General features: G+C 40.2%; 1 protein-coding gene across 1 annotated transcript; it reads left to right on the forward strand.

Moving 5' to 3' along the window:
• Positions 1–1,123: 1,123 nt before the first annotated feature.
• On the forward strand, positions 1,124–16,224 carry VAMP4 (vesicle associated membrane protein 4). Its single transcript, XM_032226947.1, has 8 exons — positions 1,124–1,226; positions 5,576–5,669; positions 7,347–7,393; positions 7,727–7,777; positions 10,359–10,459; positions 12,221–12,300; positions 13,962–14,013; positions 15,580–16,224. The coding sequence occupies exons 2-8, from the start codon at positions 5,604–5,606 to the stop codon at positions 15,606–15,608; spliced, it is 426 nt and encodes a 141-aa protein (XP_032082838.1). The 5' UTR covers positions 1,124–1,226; positions 5,576–5,603; the 3' UTR covers positions 15,609–16,224.
• Positions 16,225–21,588: the final 5,364 nt, after the last annotated feature.

Genomic DNA, 21,588 nt, shown 5'->3' on the forward strand with positions numbered 1-21,588 from the left:
CTGCAAACTGAATATATGCCCATCTCACAGAACAAGTTACTGTGGGCAGCTTACAAGTTAAAATGAATTCCTAAAAATCATAATAATTAACAATTAAAAATCAAAAACTATTAAAAACTGAGCTAAAGTAAAAAGTAGACAAAGGGATAACAGGGATTTTATTTGTTTATGTGTCTTCTACATTCATGGGCCCAAACCAGTAAATTTGTCGGTATACAAGTGAAACCGCACTTGATTCATATACTGCACTACATCACAATATATTTTGTGTAGGTCCGAGTTACCAAATTCTCTGAATGCAGCCACTGTAGAAATACAGTTCTAACACGTCACGTGAAGAAAGTCAGTCATGGCGAGTTCAGCAAACTGGGTTTACGGGATTAGTAAACCCATTTATCCTTAATTAACACATACATGGCCTTTTCCATTGGTCAGAAGGAAGATTACAGGATATAAAGTAGAGGTCTTCAAATTTGGCAACTTTAAGACTTGTGGACTTCAACTCCCAGAATTCTGAAAGTGGTAGTCCATAAGTCTTGAAAGTGGCCAAGCGGGAGAATTCTGGGAGTTGTGGTCCATAAATCTTGAAAGTTGCCAAGCAGGAGAATTCTGGGAGTTGAAGTCCACAAGTCTTGAAAGTTGCCAAGAGGGAGAATTCTGGGAGTTGAAGTCCACAAGTCTTGAAAGTTGCCAAGCGGGAGAATTCTGGGAGTTGTGGTCCATAAGTCTTGAAAGTTGCCAAGCGGGAGAATTCTGGGAGTTGTAGTCCATAAGTCTTGAAAGTTGCCAAGCGGGAGAATTCTGGGAGTTGAAGTCCATAAATCTTGAAAGTTGCCAAGAGGGAGAATTCTGGGAGTTGTGGTCCACAAGTCTTGAAAGTTGCTAAGCGGGAGAATTCTGGGAGTTGAAGTCCACAAGTGTTAAAGTTGCCAAGACCTCTGCTCTAAAGGAAAGGCACTCGGCGTTCCAGACCTCACTCTCGCCGACGCCCCGCCCCGCTTCCTTTGGCTTCAGCTCCGCGCGCCACCCAGCTGGCGAAAATCCCTACTACGGTAGCCGAGAGGGCTCACACGTCACCGGCGCCTTCATCGATATCCTGGGCGCTCGGCTCCATTCCTGAGCAGGCGCGCCGAGCGGTCGATGGAGCAACAGCTGACGACGACGACGAAAACTCCTCCTCTTCCTCAGACCGGCCATTTCCGCACCGGCCTGAAAGGGAGAAACAGGTGAGCGAACGAAGGAGGTAAATAAAGGCGCGCGGGGAGAGTGAAGGGGCAGACGATGAAAGGGAGTTTGTTGGGTTCGTGGGAAGCCGAAGATCCCTTTGGGGGGGAGAGAGAAAAGGAAGCATCCCGGCGGCGAGGCAGCAATGGCGAAATGGCCAAGAGGGAAAGAAACTGGCTGAGGCTGCGCAGTCCGGAGAGGACGAGGGCCTCGCGGGTGGGGGGGGGGGAAGAGGTGAGGGGGGGGGGCTTATGGGAAGAGCGGGACGGGCAGCTGGAGGACTAAGACTCCCGCGCGAGTGAGAGAGACGAAGGGAAGGGCTGGTAGAAAAGCCGTTTATTTAAAAGCCTTCGAGGGAGGAGAGAAGAAAGGAGGGAAGGAAGGAGAGAAGGAAGGAGGGAACGTAGGAGAGAAGGAAGGGGGGAGGGAAGGAGGAAAGGAAGAGGGAAAGGAAGGAGAGAAGGAGAAAAGGAAGGAGGGAGGGAAGGAAGGAGAGAAGGAGGGAAGGGGAAGGAGGGAAGGAAGGAGGGAACGTAGGAGAGATGGATGGGGGGAAGGAAGGAGGGAACGTAGGAGAGAAGGAGAAAAGAAAGGAGGGAAGGAGGGAGGGAGGGAAGGAAGGAGAGAAGGAGGGAAGGGGAAGGAGGGAGGGAAAGAAGGGGAGTAGGAGAGAAGAAACGAGGGAAGGAAAGAGGGAGGGAGGGAAGAAGAAGAAGTAGGACCGTTGTAAGATAAGATGGATCTATGGGATGATAAAAAAGCAATCTTCAAGTATATTGTCAACAGTAGGGAAAAATTGTTATAAATACATATTATTAATAACAGTTATGAGATCATATAATTGTGAATATATATACATGAAATTGATAAAATAAAAAAACTTTTTAAAAAAAGCCTTCGAGGGTGGGACGTTGTAATCTTCGGGTTCGCCGTGAGGAAGCTAGATTTTAAAAAATAAACACGTTAAAAGAGGTAGGATTGTATGTAAAAGCCGTAGGAACTGCCAGCTTGTGTATGTATACAAGAGAGATAGGAGTAGGTGTAATGAGGATTGGGCAGAAGCAGGAAGGCTGCATTCCATGCTGGTAGTACCAATTAAGGAAGACGGCATTCCTGCAGCTACTTAAGCTTCAGGTTGAAAAATGGGCTTGTCCTTAAGTCACCCTGCATCTGCCCATTGTAGGTCACAAAAGCCTACAGCAGTGTTTCTCAACCTTGGCAACTTGAAGATGTCCGGACTTCAACTCCCAGAATTCCCCAGCCAGCGAATGCTGGCTGGGGAATTCTGGGAGTTGAAATCCGGACATCTTCAAGTTGCCAAGGTTGAGAAACACTGGCCTACAGTATGTTTTAACATTCCTTTCTATGCTGAGATACCTACCTGGAAGGGAGCAAATTGCGGTGCTGTCTTTTCACTGGATCCAAGACGCTGTAGGTCAGCGGTTCTCAACCTATGGGCCGCGACCCTTTTTGGGGTCAACGACCTTTTCACAGCGGTCACCGAGGAGCCTCCCGCGGAGAGGTTGGCGAGAAGCCGGCCCGAAGGGAAGGAGCGGCTCGGGTTCCCCGCAGCAGAAGGAGAGGTGTGGGGGGGGGAGTAGGTGCTGGAATGGAGGTGAGGTGGGGGAAAAGAGAGACGCACGCAGCACAGAGGACGCTGGGAAAGCAATTCGCTCTGAGCGATGGAGGTTGATGGGCAGAGCTATGGAAGCCAAGAGGTACCATTTCTGAGGCGTAAAACAAGGCAGGAAAAATAAAATAAAGGAACGTGGGATGTGTGTACACTGAGATTCCCTATTAAGACTGTTACCCATGCTTAGCATGGGTAACAGTCTTAATAGGCTTTGGCCCCTCTCCTGCGGCTCCCTGCTGACCCAATTTCACAATCTAGTCTCTGCCCCGAGAAGGCACGAGCCTCTCGCCTGCTTTTGCAATTCCGGATCCTTTGCAGGCAACTCCATGTCAGGAAGAGCTCCAGCCCTTTTCTCGCGCTCATCTCTTGTGCGCGCAAGCAAAATCAAGGCGGAGGGGACAATGACTCTCCTCCCGCTGTCGCCACTGCACATTGAGGTGAGTAACTGGGTACGCAGCACAGGAGACTCCTCAGCGCCAGACTCAGGTCAGCGCGAGCCGCGTTCCCCTTCGTGTTGGCTCAGGAAGGAGGAGAATGGGGAGTAGCAGCAGCAGCTGGTTGGGTGCAGGGAGGGAAGAGCTCCAGTTGTCTTGCGCTGCACAGGGCTCTGGAACTCTTCTCTCTCTGCATCCAGACACGGCTGCTCCGGCTCTTTCCTGAGTCAACACGAAGGGGACCGACCTGAGTTTGGCGCTGAGGAGTCTACTGCGCAGCGCAGCCAGCTACTCACTTCTCAGTGGCAGCAGCGGAAGGAGTCGCTGTCCCCGCCGCTGTGATCCTGGCCCAGGAGGATATTTTGTTTGCACGCGCAAGAAAGAGATGAAAGAGAAAAGGGGAAAAAGAGAGAGAGAAATGAAAGAGAGCTGGAAGGAGAGAATGGGAGGGAGGGAAAAGAGAGGGAAACAAATCAGGGGGAAAGAAAGGAAGAGAAAAGAAAGAAGGAAACTTTCTCAGACCTAGGACGAAAGCAATGGCAAGCTAGATCTCTTGCCAAGAAAACTGCAGTTTGCCAGAAGGCACAAATTGGAAGCAAGTCTGATTTTTTAAAAAGAAAATAATAGAGATGGCAAAAAAAATGCATCTGAAAATAAGATTGTTTATAATTTTGGATAACGTATTATATTGTCAAACTCAAAAGAAATCAAAATATATATCCTATTGCTGTTAGTACAATCTTGTCAGCTTCTATCACTTGTACTTGTACTTGACGCCTCTTCACCCATCGTGGGTATAGGCGACTTCCATGGAAATTTGACGCCACTGTTTTCGGTCCTGGGCTAGGGTTGTCAGGTGGTGCAGCCAGTCGCTATTATATGATTTTCGGCTAAGATTGAATGGGCGCATGACTATATCTTCCGCTTTCCGTTTGAAGTGACGCAGAGTGGTTTCTATCAGCTTCTATCAACTTAGAGTTCACTATGAAAAGATTACAGAGAAGCAATTTCCTACAATTAATAACTTTATTTTGGATTTGCTATCGTATTCAATGAGAAAGAAAGAAAAAGAAAGAGGGAAAGGGAAAGAAAGAAAGAAAGGAAGGTAGAAGAGAAAGGGAGAAGAAAAATAGAGAAAAACAGAAATGAGAGGGAGGGGGAGAGAAGAGAGAGAGAGAGACCCTATTCTCACAGAAAACCCTGAGCCATGAAACCTTGGTAGGCATGTCTGGGGGCGGGATGTCATGTGACTGGGTGGGAGTGATGTTGAGTTGGCCACACCCACCCAGGTTTTGTGGCTCCCGGTGTTACATAGTAGCAACGAAAATAATTTTATGGTTGGGGGTCACCACAACATGAGGAACTGTATTAAAGGGTCGTGGCATTAGGAAGGTTGAGGAGCACTGCTGTAGATAGTAATAATGTTCACTATATCTTGCAAATGGCATTTTGATGCATCATTAGAGTTTTGGGGGAATATGTGAAATAGATCAAGAGCATATTCTGCACACAAGGTTCTGAGGAGTATTGGTAGAAAAAGCGTTACCTTCAGGCTTTGTAAATTTCCTTAAAGCATCTGACCATTTCTGAAAATGAAATTTCTCAAATAATCTGATTGAAAAATAGTCCAAGCTCAAATGTTTAAGGGTGTCTGTGTGTGTACAAAAGCATAGTTGGAACTAGTGGTAGATTGAAAAGGCTCTCCCTTTCAGTTTTAAACAGTATATAGAAAACCAACTTTATTTTCCTATCCAGCCCTTTGAAAGCCTTGCTGATTAAAGAATTGTTGCATATTATCTTATTAGTGGGATAGAAGAAATTGTTTTAAAATAACCTTTATATCTCTTCCATTCATAGGACCAGAACCAATACCTGTGATATTTTAAAATCTTTTTATCAAAACTTCTTGTGCACGCATGAAAGGCTTTAGGAACTAATGGGGATTTAATTAATACTCATTATATAGCTAGAAGAGGGATATACATTACAATCTGAACTTAATCCTTGATTTGAACAATATTTCGGCAGTGGTTTAAAAATAATCTATTCATGAATTATAACGTGATACTTCAAACTATACTGGAAATTCCCAGACCTCATATTGCTTTCATGTAATAATTTGTATTGCAGTGTTATGCAGAGATAAATAGCATAGCCTTTATTGTCATTGTACAAAATAAATACAACGAAATTGGTTACATCATTGTAGTCAGTCATTAAATTCTTACAATTTGAAAACTAAAACCTGATAGAATGACTAGAATGTCTTTTTTCTCTCTACTAGGACAAAAAGATAGCACTGTTATGAAAACATGCCTCCAAAATTCAAGCGCCACCTCAATGATGATGATGTTACTGGCTCAGTCAAAAGTGAGAGGGTGAGTGCGTAGGGGATAGTTATTGTGGTATGATTTATATGTGTAACCTGGTGAAATGGCTGTAGTAATGCATTTAGAAGATTCTCGGAAATGATTGCTAGGAGTTGTATAATATTTAAAGAAAGCAGCTCTTTATCAAATTCAGAACTGATACGACGGCTACATTTGTCTAAAACATCTACCAAGTTGCTTCTGAGTAGTGTCAGCCAGTGACATCACTGTTGCCCAGGTGATGCCCAAGGGGGCTACTTTCATGTCCCTGTTACCTTCCCACTGAGATGGTACCTATTTATCTACTTTCATTTCCATGCTTTGTTATTTCTTAAATTGTTGGAACTCAGATCAACCCCTTTCTGTATTCATGACCTTGATGATACATGACCTGTAAGGGTCCATTCAATCCTCCACTGGTTGAATGATGAAACCTGTCTTCACTTTCATATGAGACAGTATTAGGGGAGTTGTATACATTTTGTACAGTTAGATTGAGATAACCATTGATAGTTCCTCCTCACCCAAGGAATCTTTTTTTTTAAGACCATAGGGGAAAAGACTGAAATTCTGGCAAAACAAACTAGAAATATTAAGCAAAAGCAATGAAACAGATTATATGTTATTTTAAATCTAGAAAACAAGACTATATAAGGTATTTGAGAAAACCAAGATTGGCACTCTTAATTATTTTTACCTTTCAAAGCAAATTTTCAGAGCACCATATACACTTGCAGATGAACCCAGGATTTTAGGTGCCCAAGTACATCCAAAAAATTGGATTTGGCTTATCCATGAATGCACTTAGCCACAGGTCTATGTACAGTAATAGTTTTTTAAAGTACACATATTTCCCATCTATATTCACAAGTCCATCCACAAATAAATAAGTCCTCAGATTTTTAACCAAAATACCATGAAAAATGCACGTCATCTAATCTATGGCGACATATTTTTTGTGGCATGCTGATTAAAATTTTGAAGGTAGGCGTATGTGTGGATGGCTAATTCATGGTAGCATGATTTATTCAAAAGGAAGACCTAATGATCCTTGTATTGTCTTTTGGTGGATATCAGATATCAGTGATCCCCAGGCCATAGACCAGTTACATAGACCAGTGTTTCTCAACCTTGGCAACTTGAAGATGTCTGGACTTCAACTCCCAGAATTCCCCAGCCAGCAAATGCTGGCTGGGGAATTCTGGGAGTTGAAGTCCAGACATCTTCAAGTTGCCAAGGTTGAGAAACACTGACATAGACCATGGCCTGTTAGGAGCTGGGCTGGATAGTTGGAGGTGAGCAGCAGGTGAGCGTGTGAAGTTTCATCTGTATTTGCAGCTACTCCCCAGCGCACACATCACCGCCTCAGCTCCACCTCAGATCATCGGGCATTGGATTCTCATAGGAGCGCAAACCCTACCATAAACTGCTCATGAGAGTGATCTAGGTTGTACACTACTCCCCACCCCACCTCCAGCCCATGGAAAAATGGTCTTCCACAAAACTGGTCCTAGATACCAAAAAGATTGGAGCCCACTGCCACACATTGTGTCAACGGCATTACATTCTGACAAAAGTTGTATTGATTAAGTCTAGAAATATTCTTTTGAAATTTATTTTTGAATGAAAATTCCCATTAGTAGAAATACTCTTTTTCATAGATGTATCAATCTTCTGTGTTTGCAGAGAAATCTCCTAGAGGAAGATTCAGATGAAGAAGAGGACTTTTTCTTGTAAGTGTCTCCAAACCAGAGTAGCTATCAAATCCTAGGTCTCCTGCATCATTGTTTCTGCCTGCTCTATGTGTTTTGATCTCAAGGGTTCCTTATAAATACCAGGCAAAGTTTTGCACAACTTACTGTGATTGATTGTCGGTAACAGCTACTACAAAGTTTTCAGTGTAAGGGCTGAAAACTTTGCCAGATGTCTTTACAGAGCTTCCAGGAGTGGGCTGTTTCTTCTGAATATATAATGCTTTCAAATTTCAAATATCTGTTAATCAACCATATAATTTGCTACTCATCCTGGGAGATAAAGGTAACAATTTAACTTTAATCATTTTGTAGGAGAGGGCCATCAGGTCCAAGGTTTGGACCCAAGAATGACAAGATCAGACAGTAAGTACTTTGTGGCAGGTAAAATCTATTTTTGCTTTATTTTCATGTCCTGCTAATCTAACTGTTCTGCAATTATACTTTATTAGGTGAAATGAACTACTGTTTTTTAGACTAGAGCTAAGCCTGTTCATAAAATAACAAACATTGTCTTTTGGAAAAGTCACATTTCTTTCAGTACTTAATATTTTTAAAAAGTATTTATCTTTTAGACAATGTCCCTCTTTCTATCGTTGTGCATAAATTCTTTTCACTATACAATTTCACAGGAAAATATAAATAAATAAACTCAAAGTAGTAGGGAAAATTAAAATTAGGAAAATAATCAACTTTACCAATTCTGGAGGAGCAACCATTGGAATGTATGCTGTATGCTTTGGCAAAGTCAAATAGTTCCTTTCGTTGGGGATTAGAAAAACTATCCTCCTTCATTGCACATTTTTCAGTTTATTTTCCTTGAACCAACATCTTATATATTTACTGTAACGCAGGACAGAATCCATAGCCTTCTTAAAATACAGGTACTATAGTCCTTGTTTATTTGTGACAACTCAGTTATTAAGCAAAGTGGCTTCTAACTGATCTGTGACTGTACTTATGATCTTTCTTTCCTTTGTTTTACAGACCTGCAAAGGTTGTAAATGCAAGGAATCGTTGCAGAGTTATATCACTGTCATAACTGTGAACATTTGCTAAACAAACAATCACTAACTGCTTTTCTTTGCTTCTTTTTTAACTGCTTTCATATAATGAAAGTTCTACATTTGTTTTTACATGTATCGGATATGGGCAAACATTTTATAACTGAAGAGGACAGCCTGCCTGTAATTCTTAAAGACTGTCCCAAATGCATAATTTTTATTCCTTCACTCTCAGTGATATACAGAAAAGGCAAAGGAAGTGGGATATTTACTCCCATATCCCAGTTATTAAAGACAAGGAGTCCTGTCAAGAGTATTATCATCTTATTTTATGCTTTAGTTTTATTCTCTTCCCCAACATGCCAAGAATCTTTTGTAGTGTCAGTAGAAGATGTGACACTCTTAATTGCTAACACAGCTTTATGCAATGATGAATACAGGAAATGAATAATGTCCAATTCTGTTACTAATTGCCATTTCCTTTGCCTGTTATAATCATTGCTATATTTGATGGGATGAGGTGGTATGCAAGAAACAACCTATCTCAGTTTGGAATCTGTGTTACTAGACACTAGGAATGTGAGTTTGAAGTGTCACATTTTGGCCTAGTTTTAACTTGGCTGGTAGACGTCCAATGAAGAAATCACTATATTTATGGTCCCCAGCTCAAGATTTTTTTCAACGGGTGCTATATATGCTCTGAAAGTTTTGAATGCTGGATGCAGTGATGGACTAAGTGTGAATTATTAATCTGAGTCTTCATGTAAGGACACCCAAATGGGACCCAAATAGTCATTAAATGAGTTTCTTTAATCTGGAGCTATTGCTGTTTTGGATGGAGTTTCAAATCTTTTTTAAGGCATAATGAAGAGATTGGTGTGCTTTTGGAGCTGGCATTGTGTCTGGGTAGACACAACGTTGTGAATGCCAGAAGCACTTTGTACCGTTTTGACTGATTGTCATTTTTTATTGGTCAGTCATGAAAAAACAAGTTAGTTCTTTAATGTATTTTGTGAAACTTACTTTTGTTAAAGGGAAAACTCCTCCGAGACTAGACTTGACTCTGTTTTCATAAAAAAGTACATTGGCTTCCAAATGTTTTTCCTTCTTTCTTAGACTTTTCTACCTGCTAACAAAGCAGCAGATGTCTGGCAGTATTTTTTAATGGCCAGAGATGAAGGAGGGAAGATATTGCAAAGACTCTGCAAGTTCCTATATGTCACATCCATCTAACTCATTCTGCCTTTAAAGACCAAATCATGATTTCTATGTATCTTTCTATAGAAGACAAATTTGACCACCATAAACTCTTAGATTGTTGCAGTACAAAATAACTGGTTTAGTTATCAATGCTGTTTGATCAGTGTATATTCAGAACAACCGTTCTGATTCTTTTTTTAAAGTCACAATTCAAGATTCTTATTCTTACCCACAAAGATGCCAGAATATCTAAAATATTGCTTGTGAAACATAACGTGTAGTTGAGAATTCAAGAAAGGATGAGTAGGGTGGTTAGTAGGGAATCTAACAAGTATTATACTTTGATATATTCTCTTTACAGGCTTACTTGCAACTTTTTCAATTCATTCAATACCTTGAGTTCAATTCAAGTTCTGCCTTCATCACGATTCAATATTGGACTGGGGCAGATAATTATCAATTCAGATGCCTATTTGAAAAACAAATTGACATATTGCTATTTACAGTACATTCCTTAACAATTATATAAAGAATTTAAAGACTTTGCACACTAAAAATATTTCATATTAACTATATCACACTCAATTCAGACTCACAGCTGTTGAATAAATTGGGCTACAACTCCCATCATTCCCACTCAGCATCTTGATTACATACACAGGATATCAGTCAGTAGCATTTTCTGGTATGGATGATAAATTCCTTGGTCACGTGATGTATCCTTATGTATATTTTCAAAACAGAGTTCAAAACCAGGTTGATGAAGTTATTGATGTCATGCAAGAAAATATCACCAAGGTGATAGAGAGAGGAGAGCGGCTGGATGATTTGCAAGATAAGTCAGGTTGGTAATTTTCCTCTTCCTTTTTAGAAGGTGAAGTGGAGTTCCAGGAACAACCTGTCTCTCATATTACCAGATCTCAGCATATTTGGATTTAATTATCTGTTCTGATTTCTTAGGCTCCCTGTGGCATGCCTGGGATCCTGGGTACATAACAGTGATACTGTTGTGTCTGTTTTAGAGTTAGCTTGTTCATGGGAGAATTATTTTTTTTTAAAAAAAGCTCAGTTTACCATGCTCTAAGAAAAATGGTTCTGAATATCTCATAGATCTATGAGAAAGTAGCGTGACCCGTCAAAACCGCGGTCCACAAAAGCGCGATCGACGAAAGCGCGCATTTGACGTCATCACAGCGCGACGAAAAAAATTAAAAATTGAAATAAAAATAAAATTAAAGCAAGCTGATTCACATAAAGGTAAGGGTTAGGGTTAGGGTTAGGTTAAGGGTTAGGATTAGGTTTAGAGCGTTAGGGTTACGTTTAGCGTTACGTTAAAGGTTAGCGTTAGGTTTAGCGTTAGGTTAAGGGTTAGGTTTAGGGTTAGATTTAGGCTTAGGTTAAGGGTTAGGTTTAGGGTTAGGTTTGGGGGGTTAGGGTAAGGTTTTCTCTTTATTTTTACATTTTTCGATCACAGCGCGATGTTTTCGTCGCGCTGTGATGACGTCAAATGCGCGCTTTCGTCGACCGCGATTTTGTCGTCCGCGGTTTTGTGGTGGAACCGAAAGTAGTCCTTGTTGCTAAATGAGAGAGACAAAAACAGCTAATCATAGAAAATAGACCTCTCATTCTTGTGCTACAGATGAGTCATTTCTCTTGTTTGTCAGTGCTCCTTTACAGTTGCAATTACAGCCTGCCAGAAGGCATCATGAGACTTACTACCTTGATTATGCCTTTTATTATTGGGATGCAATTCTGTAAATGAACTCCTTTGTTACATTCCCATCCGCAGCAATTAAGAGATTATTGGTGGCTTGCAGCCTCAAGTACATTAAAACATTCATGGTATGATAATAGTAAATATTGAAAATTAAAAATTAAAATGGAATAGATTAAAATCATCCACAATAACTATCAAGATGTGACAACCAGTAAATAAGTAGCAATGTCTCTTAATTCAAAACTTGGAATTACTAAACAACTTGGTCTTCATTTCCAAACATACAGTAATTACAGAACTAATGATTTACAAGAGAGCTTTTTAGTAATATAGACTACATGTAGTCCTTGCTTGCTGATGGTAATTGGGATTGAAAACTCCATTGTTAAACAATGCAGTGGTAAGATGCAATGTTGCATAACCAGCTGACTTATCTTCTGGCCATCCAAGTTGCTGTTGTAGACAAATCCTGCATGTTTGCAACATCCCAATCTTCTGCTGCTTTCCCCATTGACTTTGCTTGTTAGAAGCCAGCCCTGAAGGTTGCAAATGGCAAACCAGATTTCTATGATCTTGTATTTGCAAGCCAGTCTCTATTCATCTGAATTCCACAGGAAGACTGACAGTTGCAACTGGTGGGACCCATTTTTAAATCCTACTTCAGCACTGTCCTAATTTTGAACGGTTGCTGAACAAGAACTATCTAGAACTAACTTGGTTGTTTTCCTTGGATTTCCTAAAAGGAAAGAAATTGTGCAGAATTCTCTGAATCTGTTCAAGACCCTTGATTGGTTTTTTTTTAAAAAAAATCAGGATAGAAGCAAAAGCTTTATCTAACCACTATAATAGACTGTCAAATTCTGTTTCTCTGTCTCTTTATCTATGCAGAAAGCTTATCAGATAATGCAACAGCTTTTAGTAACAGATCCAAACAGCTCAGAAGACAAATGTGGTGGCGAGGCTGCAAGGTAAAGCTTATCTTGTTTCCTAAATATTGCAATTTTGTTTAACCAGTTTGGCTTATTTCTTTTACCTTTCTATACCTTTCAATTTTATCTTTTAAAATAATTTTTATTAAAAGTTTTAATCAGAACAGTAAAAGACAATACCAACTGAAGAAGAAAAAAGCTGCAAAAAGAAAAAAAAGTTTAAAAAAACCCTAAGAAAGCAACTTCTCAAGTTTCATAATTTCTTCACTTCTTCTTAATTAATAAATATAAAACTCTTCGTCTCCTAACTCAAGTCTTAACTTTATGTTGCCTAGAAATCAGGCAACCCAATTTTAACATAGATCTGATCCCTAATTTGAGGGATCCCTTATCTTTGCGAAAGAGTTTCTTCATTCATATGAAAGTACAAATAAAGTAATACAGGCAAAACAAATATTTATATTTAGTACCATAGTTGTTTATTAACAGGGAGAATCAAATCTTTTTATATAGAAACAAACGACGTCAGGAAGCAACTGGTCAAATAATAAAAGACACTGATTACAGTGAGAATTGAACAATAGAAAATATTGATTCTAGATAACATTCCACAAGTGGCAAATTTATGCATTATTTATTCCCAGGTGCATGATTGGTTTACTTCATTCATAGTGTGTCTAAAAGTGCATTATGTCTTGCCATGATCTCAATTTGAAGGATGCTTCTGAGTAGAGGCAAGCCAACGAGCATGGGAAAAGATACAGCTTTTTGAAAGAATTGCTGCTTAGTATGATATAAGCATCTTGATATGCTCTGGATAAACTTTTCCCGTTCAAATCTAGATTGTTAAATAGCCCTAATAAATGCAGCTAACTATGGCAATTGGCAATAGCAACTCCATCACTAAGAGCCGAGGTGGCGCAGTGGTTAAATGCAGCACTGCAGGCTACTTCAGCTGACTGTAGTTCTGCAGTTCGGCTGTTCAAATCTCACCGGCTCAAGGTTGACTCAGCCTTCCATCCTTCCGAGGTGGGTAAAATGAGGACCCGGATTGTTGTTAGGGGCAATATGCTGACTCTGTAAACCGCTTAGAGAGGGCTGAAAGCCCTATGAAGCGGTATATAAGTCTAACTGCTATTGCTATTGCTAAGCAAACATGTTCATAAAGTATGGCGTGTGATAGTGACTTACAGTGGCAATTGCAGCAGTCCCAGTTCCCACCATTAGGTGAATCCCACATGGTCACAATGTCCTGCGGTCATGTGATCACAGCTTGCAACCTCATTCCCGCTTTCTCATTGACTTTGTTGGAAGCCAATAGTGAATCTCTCAAATGATGATCGGGCGAACACGGGACACTGTAGCAGTTGTAATTGCAAGCTGGTTGCCAAGCATTCAGATTGCAATTACATGATTATGGAGATGCTACAGCAGCCACGACTGCAAGGAATGGTTATAGGTCCTCTCATTCAGCACCATCACAACTTTGAACAGTTGTTGAACGGGAACTTCCTGTACCCACGTTCTGGTTTAATAATGATTTTGACCCTTGAGGTTAGTTTATTTTGAAACCGTGTAACCACTTAGAATTATCTGAGCACCCTCATTATTATTGGCTTGCTGTTGAACCTGGATTAAGCTGATCAATGGTGTCTACAATTGGGAATTAATTACATACTTTTCTGTATGTTAATTTGCAGATGAAGGTAATTGTGGCTTTGGTTGCTGTTGTTGTCTTGCTAATCATTATTGGTACGTATTCCTTTCTGATATTCTTCTAAATACAATAAAATAAGTAAATAAAATGTTCTACATTGGTGTTAGTACTTTGAAATAGTCTGATGACATTCTTGACTGGTAAAAAGAAAACTCACCGTATTTTTCAGAGTATAAGACGCACCGGAGTATAAGGCGCACCCAGGTTTTGAAGAGGCTTTTTAAAAAAAAAAAAAGTAGGCAGGTAGATAGAGGGATAGAGCGGGATAGAAAGATAGAGAAATAGAGTAGGGAGGGAGGGAGAGAGAGTAGGTAGGTAGGTAGGTAGGTAGGTAGGCAGATAAAGGGATAGAGAGAGAGAGAGAGAAATACATTAGGGAGGGAGGGAGGGGAGAGAGAGTAGGTCGGTTGGTAGGTAGAGGGATAGAGAGAGAAAAATAGAGAAATACAGTAGATAGGTAGGGGGAGAGAGAGAGAGAGTAGGTAGGTAGGTAGGTATATAGATAGAGAGGGGGAGAGAGAGAAATACAGTAGGGAGGGAGGGAGGTAGATGTTTCCAAGTGTATTTATCTATGTGCTGGAGAAGAAAATCGCTGACAACCTGAAGCACCTAAAACTTTGTTTCTGCTGGCACAGCATCTGATCAATGTAATTTTCATCAATCCCTCTAACTAAACAGCTTTCTGAATGGAAAAAAAAAAGTTTTTGCACTCTGCAAACCTCCCCAAAACGGCCCATTTTTTTCCAAAAAACAAAGGCATGAATAGCCTTGGAGGGCTTGCAGAGTGCTCGGGGGAAGGGGGGAACGAGCAAAAAAATGGGCCATATTTTGTCAAAAAAATTGCATGCATAGCCTTATGGAGCTCCTGGGGGCTGGGGAACAGAATTGAGCAAAAAACGGCCTGTTTTTCATTCATTTTTTCCCCCTCCCCAGCCCCCAGGAGCTGTCTGAAAGCTTCCATAAGGCTATGCATGGCATTTTGGTGAAGGGGGCAGGGCTTTGGGAGGCAAAAAATCCTGTATTTGATGTATAAGACGCACCCAGATTTTCAGCCTCTTTTTCGAGGAAAAAAGGTGCATCTTATACTCCGAAAAATACGGTACCTTTCCTTCAGTCTTTCTGCTTTGATGTCTGGCTCCTTCTGTTGTTTGGCCATTGATGTAAAGTTGGCTCCAAATCTTTCGCTTTAATGGGGATACACTCTTAATGCTAGAATATTTGGGACACTCCATTCAGTTATGTTTGTGAATTGTGTCTGCTTTAAGAATAAATGTGAACCATTTAGCCAGAATTAAACACTTTTTAGGAATAAATAACTAGGTTTATGTAATTTTCTTGTCTGGAGTTTACTTTATTAGGTGAATTTAGCTGCAATGCTTTATTAACCCTAATTTATTATTTATCTTACGTTAACACATTTAGTTATAAGTCATTAAGTAATTATAGTTAAGCAAGCCATGACTTACCACAGTAAGTAAATGCAATATTGTAACTGTAAAGATTACTTCTAGTGACTAGAAGAGATCGGTGTTTTAGGGTTGAAATAGTTGACTATTATTTTTATAAGTGATTTAAAGATGGTGTTTTTCGGTCTTATGCAGTTCCCATCATCCTCAAACACCGCACTTGAATTGGAGATGGATGTCCTTCAGGATAACAGCAAAGCTAGCAGCTGTATGATTTCAGTGGAATGTATTATGTATATAGCTTTGAAGTGCATCCTGCTCTCAAACTCCAGGGAGGCGCATGCACAGTTCCACCAAGAGCATCCAGAGGGACTGGCAAATATATGACTTTCAGTCAAGGATTAACTATACTGTCAATACTGGACCCAAAAACCTCACTGTTGCTCTTACAAAGGAACCTATATGGAATCAGATACTTGTCAGTATTTCATCTGTTTTTTTAAATAATGTATATATGAGTGAGTGAGTGAGAGAGAGTGTGTGTGTGTGTGCCTAGCGAATTGATAATGTTATTTATAATTTAAATAGTTTCCTACCACTATTGATAAAGTAGTGGAGGAAAGAATTATGGTGGGAAGAAGGAAGTGTATAGTCTATATCACTGTTTAAAAAAACATTCCTTCTTCAACTGAATTTAAGGGATTCTGAAGTTCTGCGTTGCTATTATTGCTCATTATTGTTCTATAAATTCCAGTTTAAAAAAACACATATTTTTGACTGCAAATATGTAGCTGTTAGTAAATTATTGAAATAAAGAAGCTGCTAATTCAGTTAAGACAACTTAACTTTTGCAAACTTGGAAACTAAAGGCAAGAATGCTCTTACTCATGCAACTGCAGGCAAAGCAGTATGATTTCTGCTGCAATATTAGCAGCAGAGAGGTTCCTATGCGGGATGCTTAGCCTGTCCACTTTTTTAACTAACAAAAATGCAGCATTTCTTTTTTATCTTTGAAACCCACAGTTGGCCTTCATCTTGAGCCTAGGCCTTTATCAACAGTTTTGGGACTCCCTGGCATCTCTCTCTCTTCCATGTTTATTATTTCAGCTGCTTAATATCCCTTATTCTAGGAAAATTTCTTATTCATTACTGTGTGCAGAGGAATGAATACTGCTTTCTGAGCAGGCGTAAATATTAATGCAGAACTACTGGCATGAGAAAGAGATTGCAGGAAGTTCTCAACCCACAGCCATTTGTTTGGTTACCATGGCACTGAAAACAGTGACTTATGGCTATTTGTCATACTTACAATCATTGCAGCATTCCCTTGGTCACATGATCAAAATGTGGATACTTGGCAACTGGCATGTATTTATGACAGTGTCCCAAGATTTCTGCAACTTTCTGACAAGCAAAGTCAATGGGGGAAGCCAGATTCACTTAAAATGACTACCTGTACCATGAAAGCATACCTCCTGCATTTAATTTCCCAGCTTCAAGACCTAAATAACTTAAAATGTTTGTTGTGACAAGGTGTCATATTCATATGGAAGTGTGAAGGAGTGTGTGTATATATGTATATACATATGTGTGCATTAAAAATGTGTTTTGTATGGTTCATACGTCATTCCATGATACAAAAGGTTGCCAAAGCATGGAATATTTAATTGTATTAAAGTACAATAAAAAATAAGGTCAAGCACACAAAACAAGGCAGCAAAATAATATCAGGGAGCAAAATAAAAACGTCTTTGCACAACACTGGAAAACATTGCATCCTCTTCAAGTGAAAATGTACCTTTTTCTAAAGCACTTAGACAAATTATAGTACATGATCTGTAAATCACTATGGTAATAATGGAGCACAAAATAATGGTTTGAGAGACAGAAAAAAAGTTCTATATAATGAATCATTTTTCTTGGGTAAATGCCCCGAGTATTATACTTCTTTTGGAATAATGCTTTGTGATACCTGAAAATCAGTGTGTAGATTTGTATTACTGGAGAGACTGGCTAGTTTTCTTGATGGCTGCATTGTATTCCATATCCTTATCCAATTGCTCTGGGTTCTATTCATTCCAAAGCTTTCCTCAAGCTTTTAAAAAGAAACTTTCTTTCCCCTCCCCGCTTCAAGCTGCCATTCATTTTTTCAAACCCCTTTTAAAAACCTTGGTTACACTAATTCAACTGAGGAATCATTTGACATTGATTGAAAAAGCTTATTTCAAGACAGCTATTTTTATGTGAGGTACTATTGTTGCTATTGAGTCTCAAATTGATTTCCATATTGTTAACTTTTCCTCGTTTTCTCTCTGAACGTTTGGTAATTTTCTATTCCTATAATTCGCTGTTCTTTATTATCCTGCATGCTTCTTTCTGAACATACTTTTTTTTGGGGGGGGGGAGATTCCCCTTATTTCTTTTGCATTGCTACCTTTACATTGATACCTGCTAAATCTTCTTTTTGTTCCTATGCCTTCAATCTAGTTTTCCTGATTGCTTTCTTCTATAGTGTCCTGTTGTTTCATTCTATGAATAGCAAAGAAGTGATTCGTTTTATTTTCAACATGTGGAGAAAAATTACCACTGATGCAGAAGATTAAAGTAACTGGCAAAATTTGGGATCATACCACATAATTTCAGTTATTTAATCCCATTCCCCAAATTCAATTATTTAATACAGTATGCCTTTCCTATTAAAAGTTTCATGTGTTATCACTATCTTACAAAAATCAAGATCCAAAAGACAGATATGGAAACAAAAACATGAACTTTTGGGTAATTTATTCATCTACCCCAAGGAAAAAAATTAAATTATTTGCAATTACTTTATATTCAAGGCAGCTTGTTCATGGGAGTAAAGTATAAACTGACAAATGTGCAAGATATATTACGTAAGTAAAGAGATTTTTAAGTTCTAAGAAATAATATTCTGAAGAGGTTCAGGCAAATTATTTGGGGAATAAAAGGGAGGGGAGGAGAAATACAATTGGGCTTTCAAGATTCTGTTGTAGCCTATCTCAATAAAGTCTAGTTCTGCTGTGCCTGTGGAATTGTTTTTTGGTATCCCTAGAGGGGCTGGCAGTGGGGAACAGAAGCTGCTCCAGAACAAACAAGAAGAGAAGCCATCCTTCAAGGTGGCGCAGTGGTTAAATGCAGCACTGCAGGCTACTGCTAGATCAGCAGGTCAGCGGTTCAAATCTCACCGGCTCAGGGTTGACTCAGCCTTCCATCCTTCCGAGGTGGGTAAAATGAGGACCCAGATTGTTGGGGGCAATATGCTGACTCTCTGTAAACCGCTTAGAGAGGCCTGAAAGGCCTATGAAGCGGTATATAAGTCTACTGCTATTGCTATTGCTATTGCTATTACTTCTGCAACATCAGGAAGGAATATTAGAAGCTGGAGTAGAATCAGAAAGAACTAGAGAAGATATGGGAAGTAAAGGCCTAAATCAGTGTTTCTCAACCTTGGTAACTTGAAGTCCACAGGACTTCAAGTTGTCAAGGTTGAGAAACACTGGCCTAAATGGTCCAGTGATGGTAGGAATACTTGGGGCTGAGATTCCTAAGCTGGGAGAGTGATTCCAACATATTCCAGGAACAACATTGGAGCTCTCTCCATAAGAGTACAATGTTAGGAACTGCCACGATACTCCCCAGAGACCTCAAGCTCCCAGGCATCTGATAGACCAGAAATTAAGAAAGACATGGGCCTCTGAGAAGGATGACAAGTTTCTTTTTAAATCAAAATAGCAAAGGCTTTGTTTTTAAATTCGTTATATTAAATGTATATGCTGCCATTTCACTACTGAAGTGACTGGGTAACTTACCAAATGATAAAAATGTAAATGTAAAAACAATTAAAATTAATAAGAAATAGGGACTAAAAACCAAGAGGATAGATAGGTGTTGTGGCCCAGCAGGAGCCGTTGGAGCTGCCACCAGACTCCGATGGCGAGGGACCCTATGAGTCGGCTCTGGAGGATGTGGAGGACCCTGGACAGGGTTCCAACTCCAAGCAGGGCGCAGAGAGGCTGGTTGGCCACCAGGAGGCACCTGAGTCTTGGACCAGTGGGGAGGAGACAAGGGAGAGTGAGCTGGACGCCAGCAGTGAGTTGTTCCTGGATGCCCGGCACCGAAGAGCTAATAGGCATCAGGAACAGTTGCGCAGTTACAGGAGGTAATTGCACTCAGCTGGTGGTCATTAGGCTCCTCTCCAGACTATAAAAAGACTTTGTGCACACGCCCCTCTTGCAGAAGTCAACGCATTGACTAAAAGTTGGAGAACTTTTGTAACTAGCTTGGTAGGCTGGATTGCTGCCAAGGCTTGTCTGAGTTGCTGCCAAGGTCCTTATCTGTTTGTTATGCTTGGCTTTCAGCCACCGAGCTTTTGGTATCTTGCTAATAAAGTACATTCCAGTTAAGCTTGTCTCGGCATTCGTTACTGGACGGAGGAGGAGGTCAGAACAGATAGGGATGGGGTCTTGTCACCCTGCCAGTCACTTCCAGCATGGAGCACCCCCATAATGGCAACAAGTCAGTTGGTAGAGCCAGGTTTTAAAGCCCTTTTGAAAGGCCAAAAGGAGTAGAGGTGGATATCAGCTCCAGGGACCATGTCCATGTAGTTGTCACAAGAGAAAAGGCTCTTCTGGACCTTCCCATTTGAAGTCATAAACAAAGATGAATGAATAAATAAACTGCCCTTCACTTTCCCCATACCACAGGAACTATTTAAGTCTAGAATATTTATGAGGCCCATAGGAGGTGATCTGCTTATTGTGTCTGTTTGCAGAGTCTGGAGAAACCTCCACCCTTACATAGAAGATCTGACTTTTAAAAGTAGTGGATGAGGTTATGGAAATTTCTACAGTTCTTGCCTTAGAAGCATCCAGGTTCAAGGGTTGGTAGAAAGAAAGAGTGGGCAATTCCTCTAATGTATTAGGGAGAAAGCTGAGATGAATAGCAACTACAACTCTCCTCTCCACATTTCCAAACTACTAGCAAAACTTTTCTGTCTTTTGATAGCCAAATCTGGCCCTAAGTTTTGTCTTGGTTTAAATTCCCAATAAGCAACCGAGTTGAAAGATCATTTAAAAGCAGTTTATCCGGGTACCCTGATAAAGTGTGATCTCTCTATGTAAAAGGAGAGAGAACCTCGAGCTCCATGTTACATTCCTTTTTATAGTTAACAAAAATGAAAGAGGAAAGTTAGTTGGACAAGATAAGAGCAACCCCTTTTTGCCTAGTAAATCAAAATTTACTATTCAAATTGTTTGAATTTAGATAACCAGATGTCAGTTGACACTAAGAAATTTCTTACCAGAAGATAAGTATCCAGACATCCTTCTGTAAATTATCTTTTCAGTTTAGGAATGTTAAAAGCTATCTAATCAATCCATACAACCATAGGACAAAATCTTTTCCTAGATTCCCATCTGTAATGAGCCTGAACATAGACAATAAGTCAAATTAAAATACAAAATAACTGTTAGTTAACAAATTACAAAATCCTTATCATGTGCCCCTCACTTTAGTTCCTTTAATTCTTATACCAAGCTGTGGAACCTGGGATAGTGAAAGAAAATATCATGTGGAAATAACAACCCCAAGAAAGCATAAACTGGATTTGAAAGAGACACCCATAACAATAGAAAAAGAAAGGAAGGGAAGAAGGAAGGAAAGGAGGGGAGGAAGGAAGTAGAGAATGGAGGGACGAAGGAAGGGAAAGAAGTGGAGGGTTGGAGAGAGAGAGAGAGAGAGAAGGAGAGACAGTAGGAGAGAAAGAAGAAATGTGGAGGAGAGGTAGGGGAAGAAGAAAGAAGTAAGGAGAGGTGGGTGGAAGGGAGAGAAAGAGAAGGAGAGGAGGGAGGAAGAGAGAAAAAGAGAAGGAGAGAGGGTAGGAAGGAGAAGAAAGAGGGTAGTAGGGGAGAAATAAGGGAAGGAAGAAGGGGAAGGAGAGGAGGAAGGGAGGAAGTAGAGAAGGAAGGGAGGGAGAAAAGAAAAGAAAGAGAAAATAAGGTGAGAGGTGGAGGAGAGGTAGGGGAAGAAGAAAGAAGTAAGGAGAGGTGGATGGAAGGGAGAGAAAGAAAAGGAGAGGAGGGAGGAAGAGAGAAAAGGAGAAGGCGAGAGGGTAGGAAGGAGAAGACAGAGGGTAGGAGTAGGGGAGAAGTAAGGGAAGGAAGAAGGGGAAGGAGAGGAAGAAAG

Source organism: Thamnophis elegans, chromosome 11 (genome assembly GCF_009769535.1).
Source record: "Thamnophis elegans isolate rThaEle1 chromosome 11, rThaEle1.pri, whole genome shotgun sequence".
Classification (NCBI taxonomy): Eukaryota; Metazoa; Chordata; class Lepidosauria; order Squamata; family Colubridae; genus Thamnophis; species Thamnophis elegans.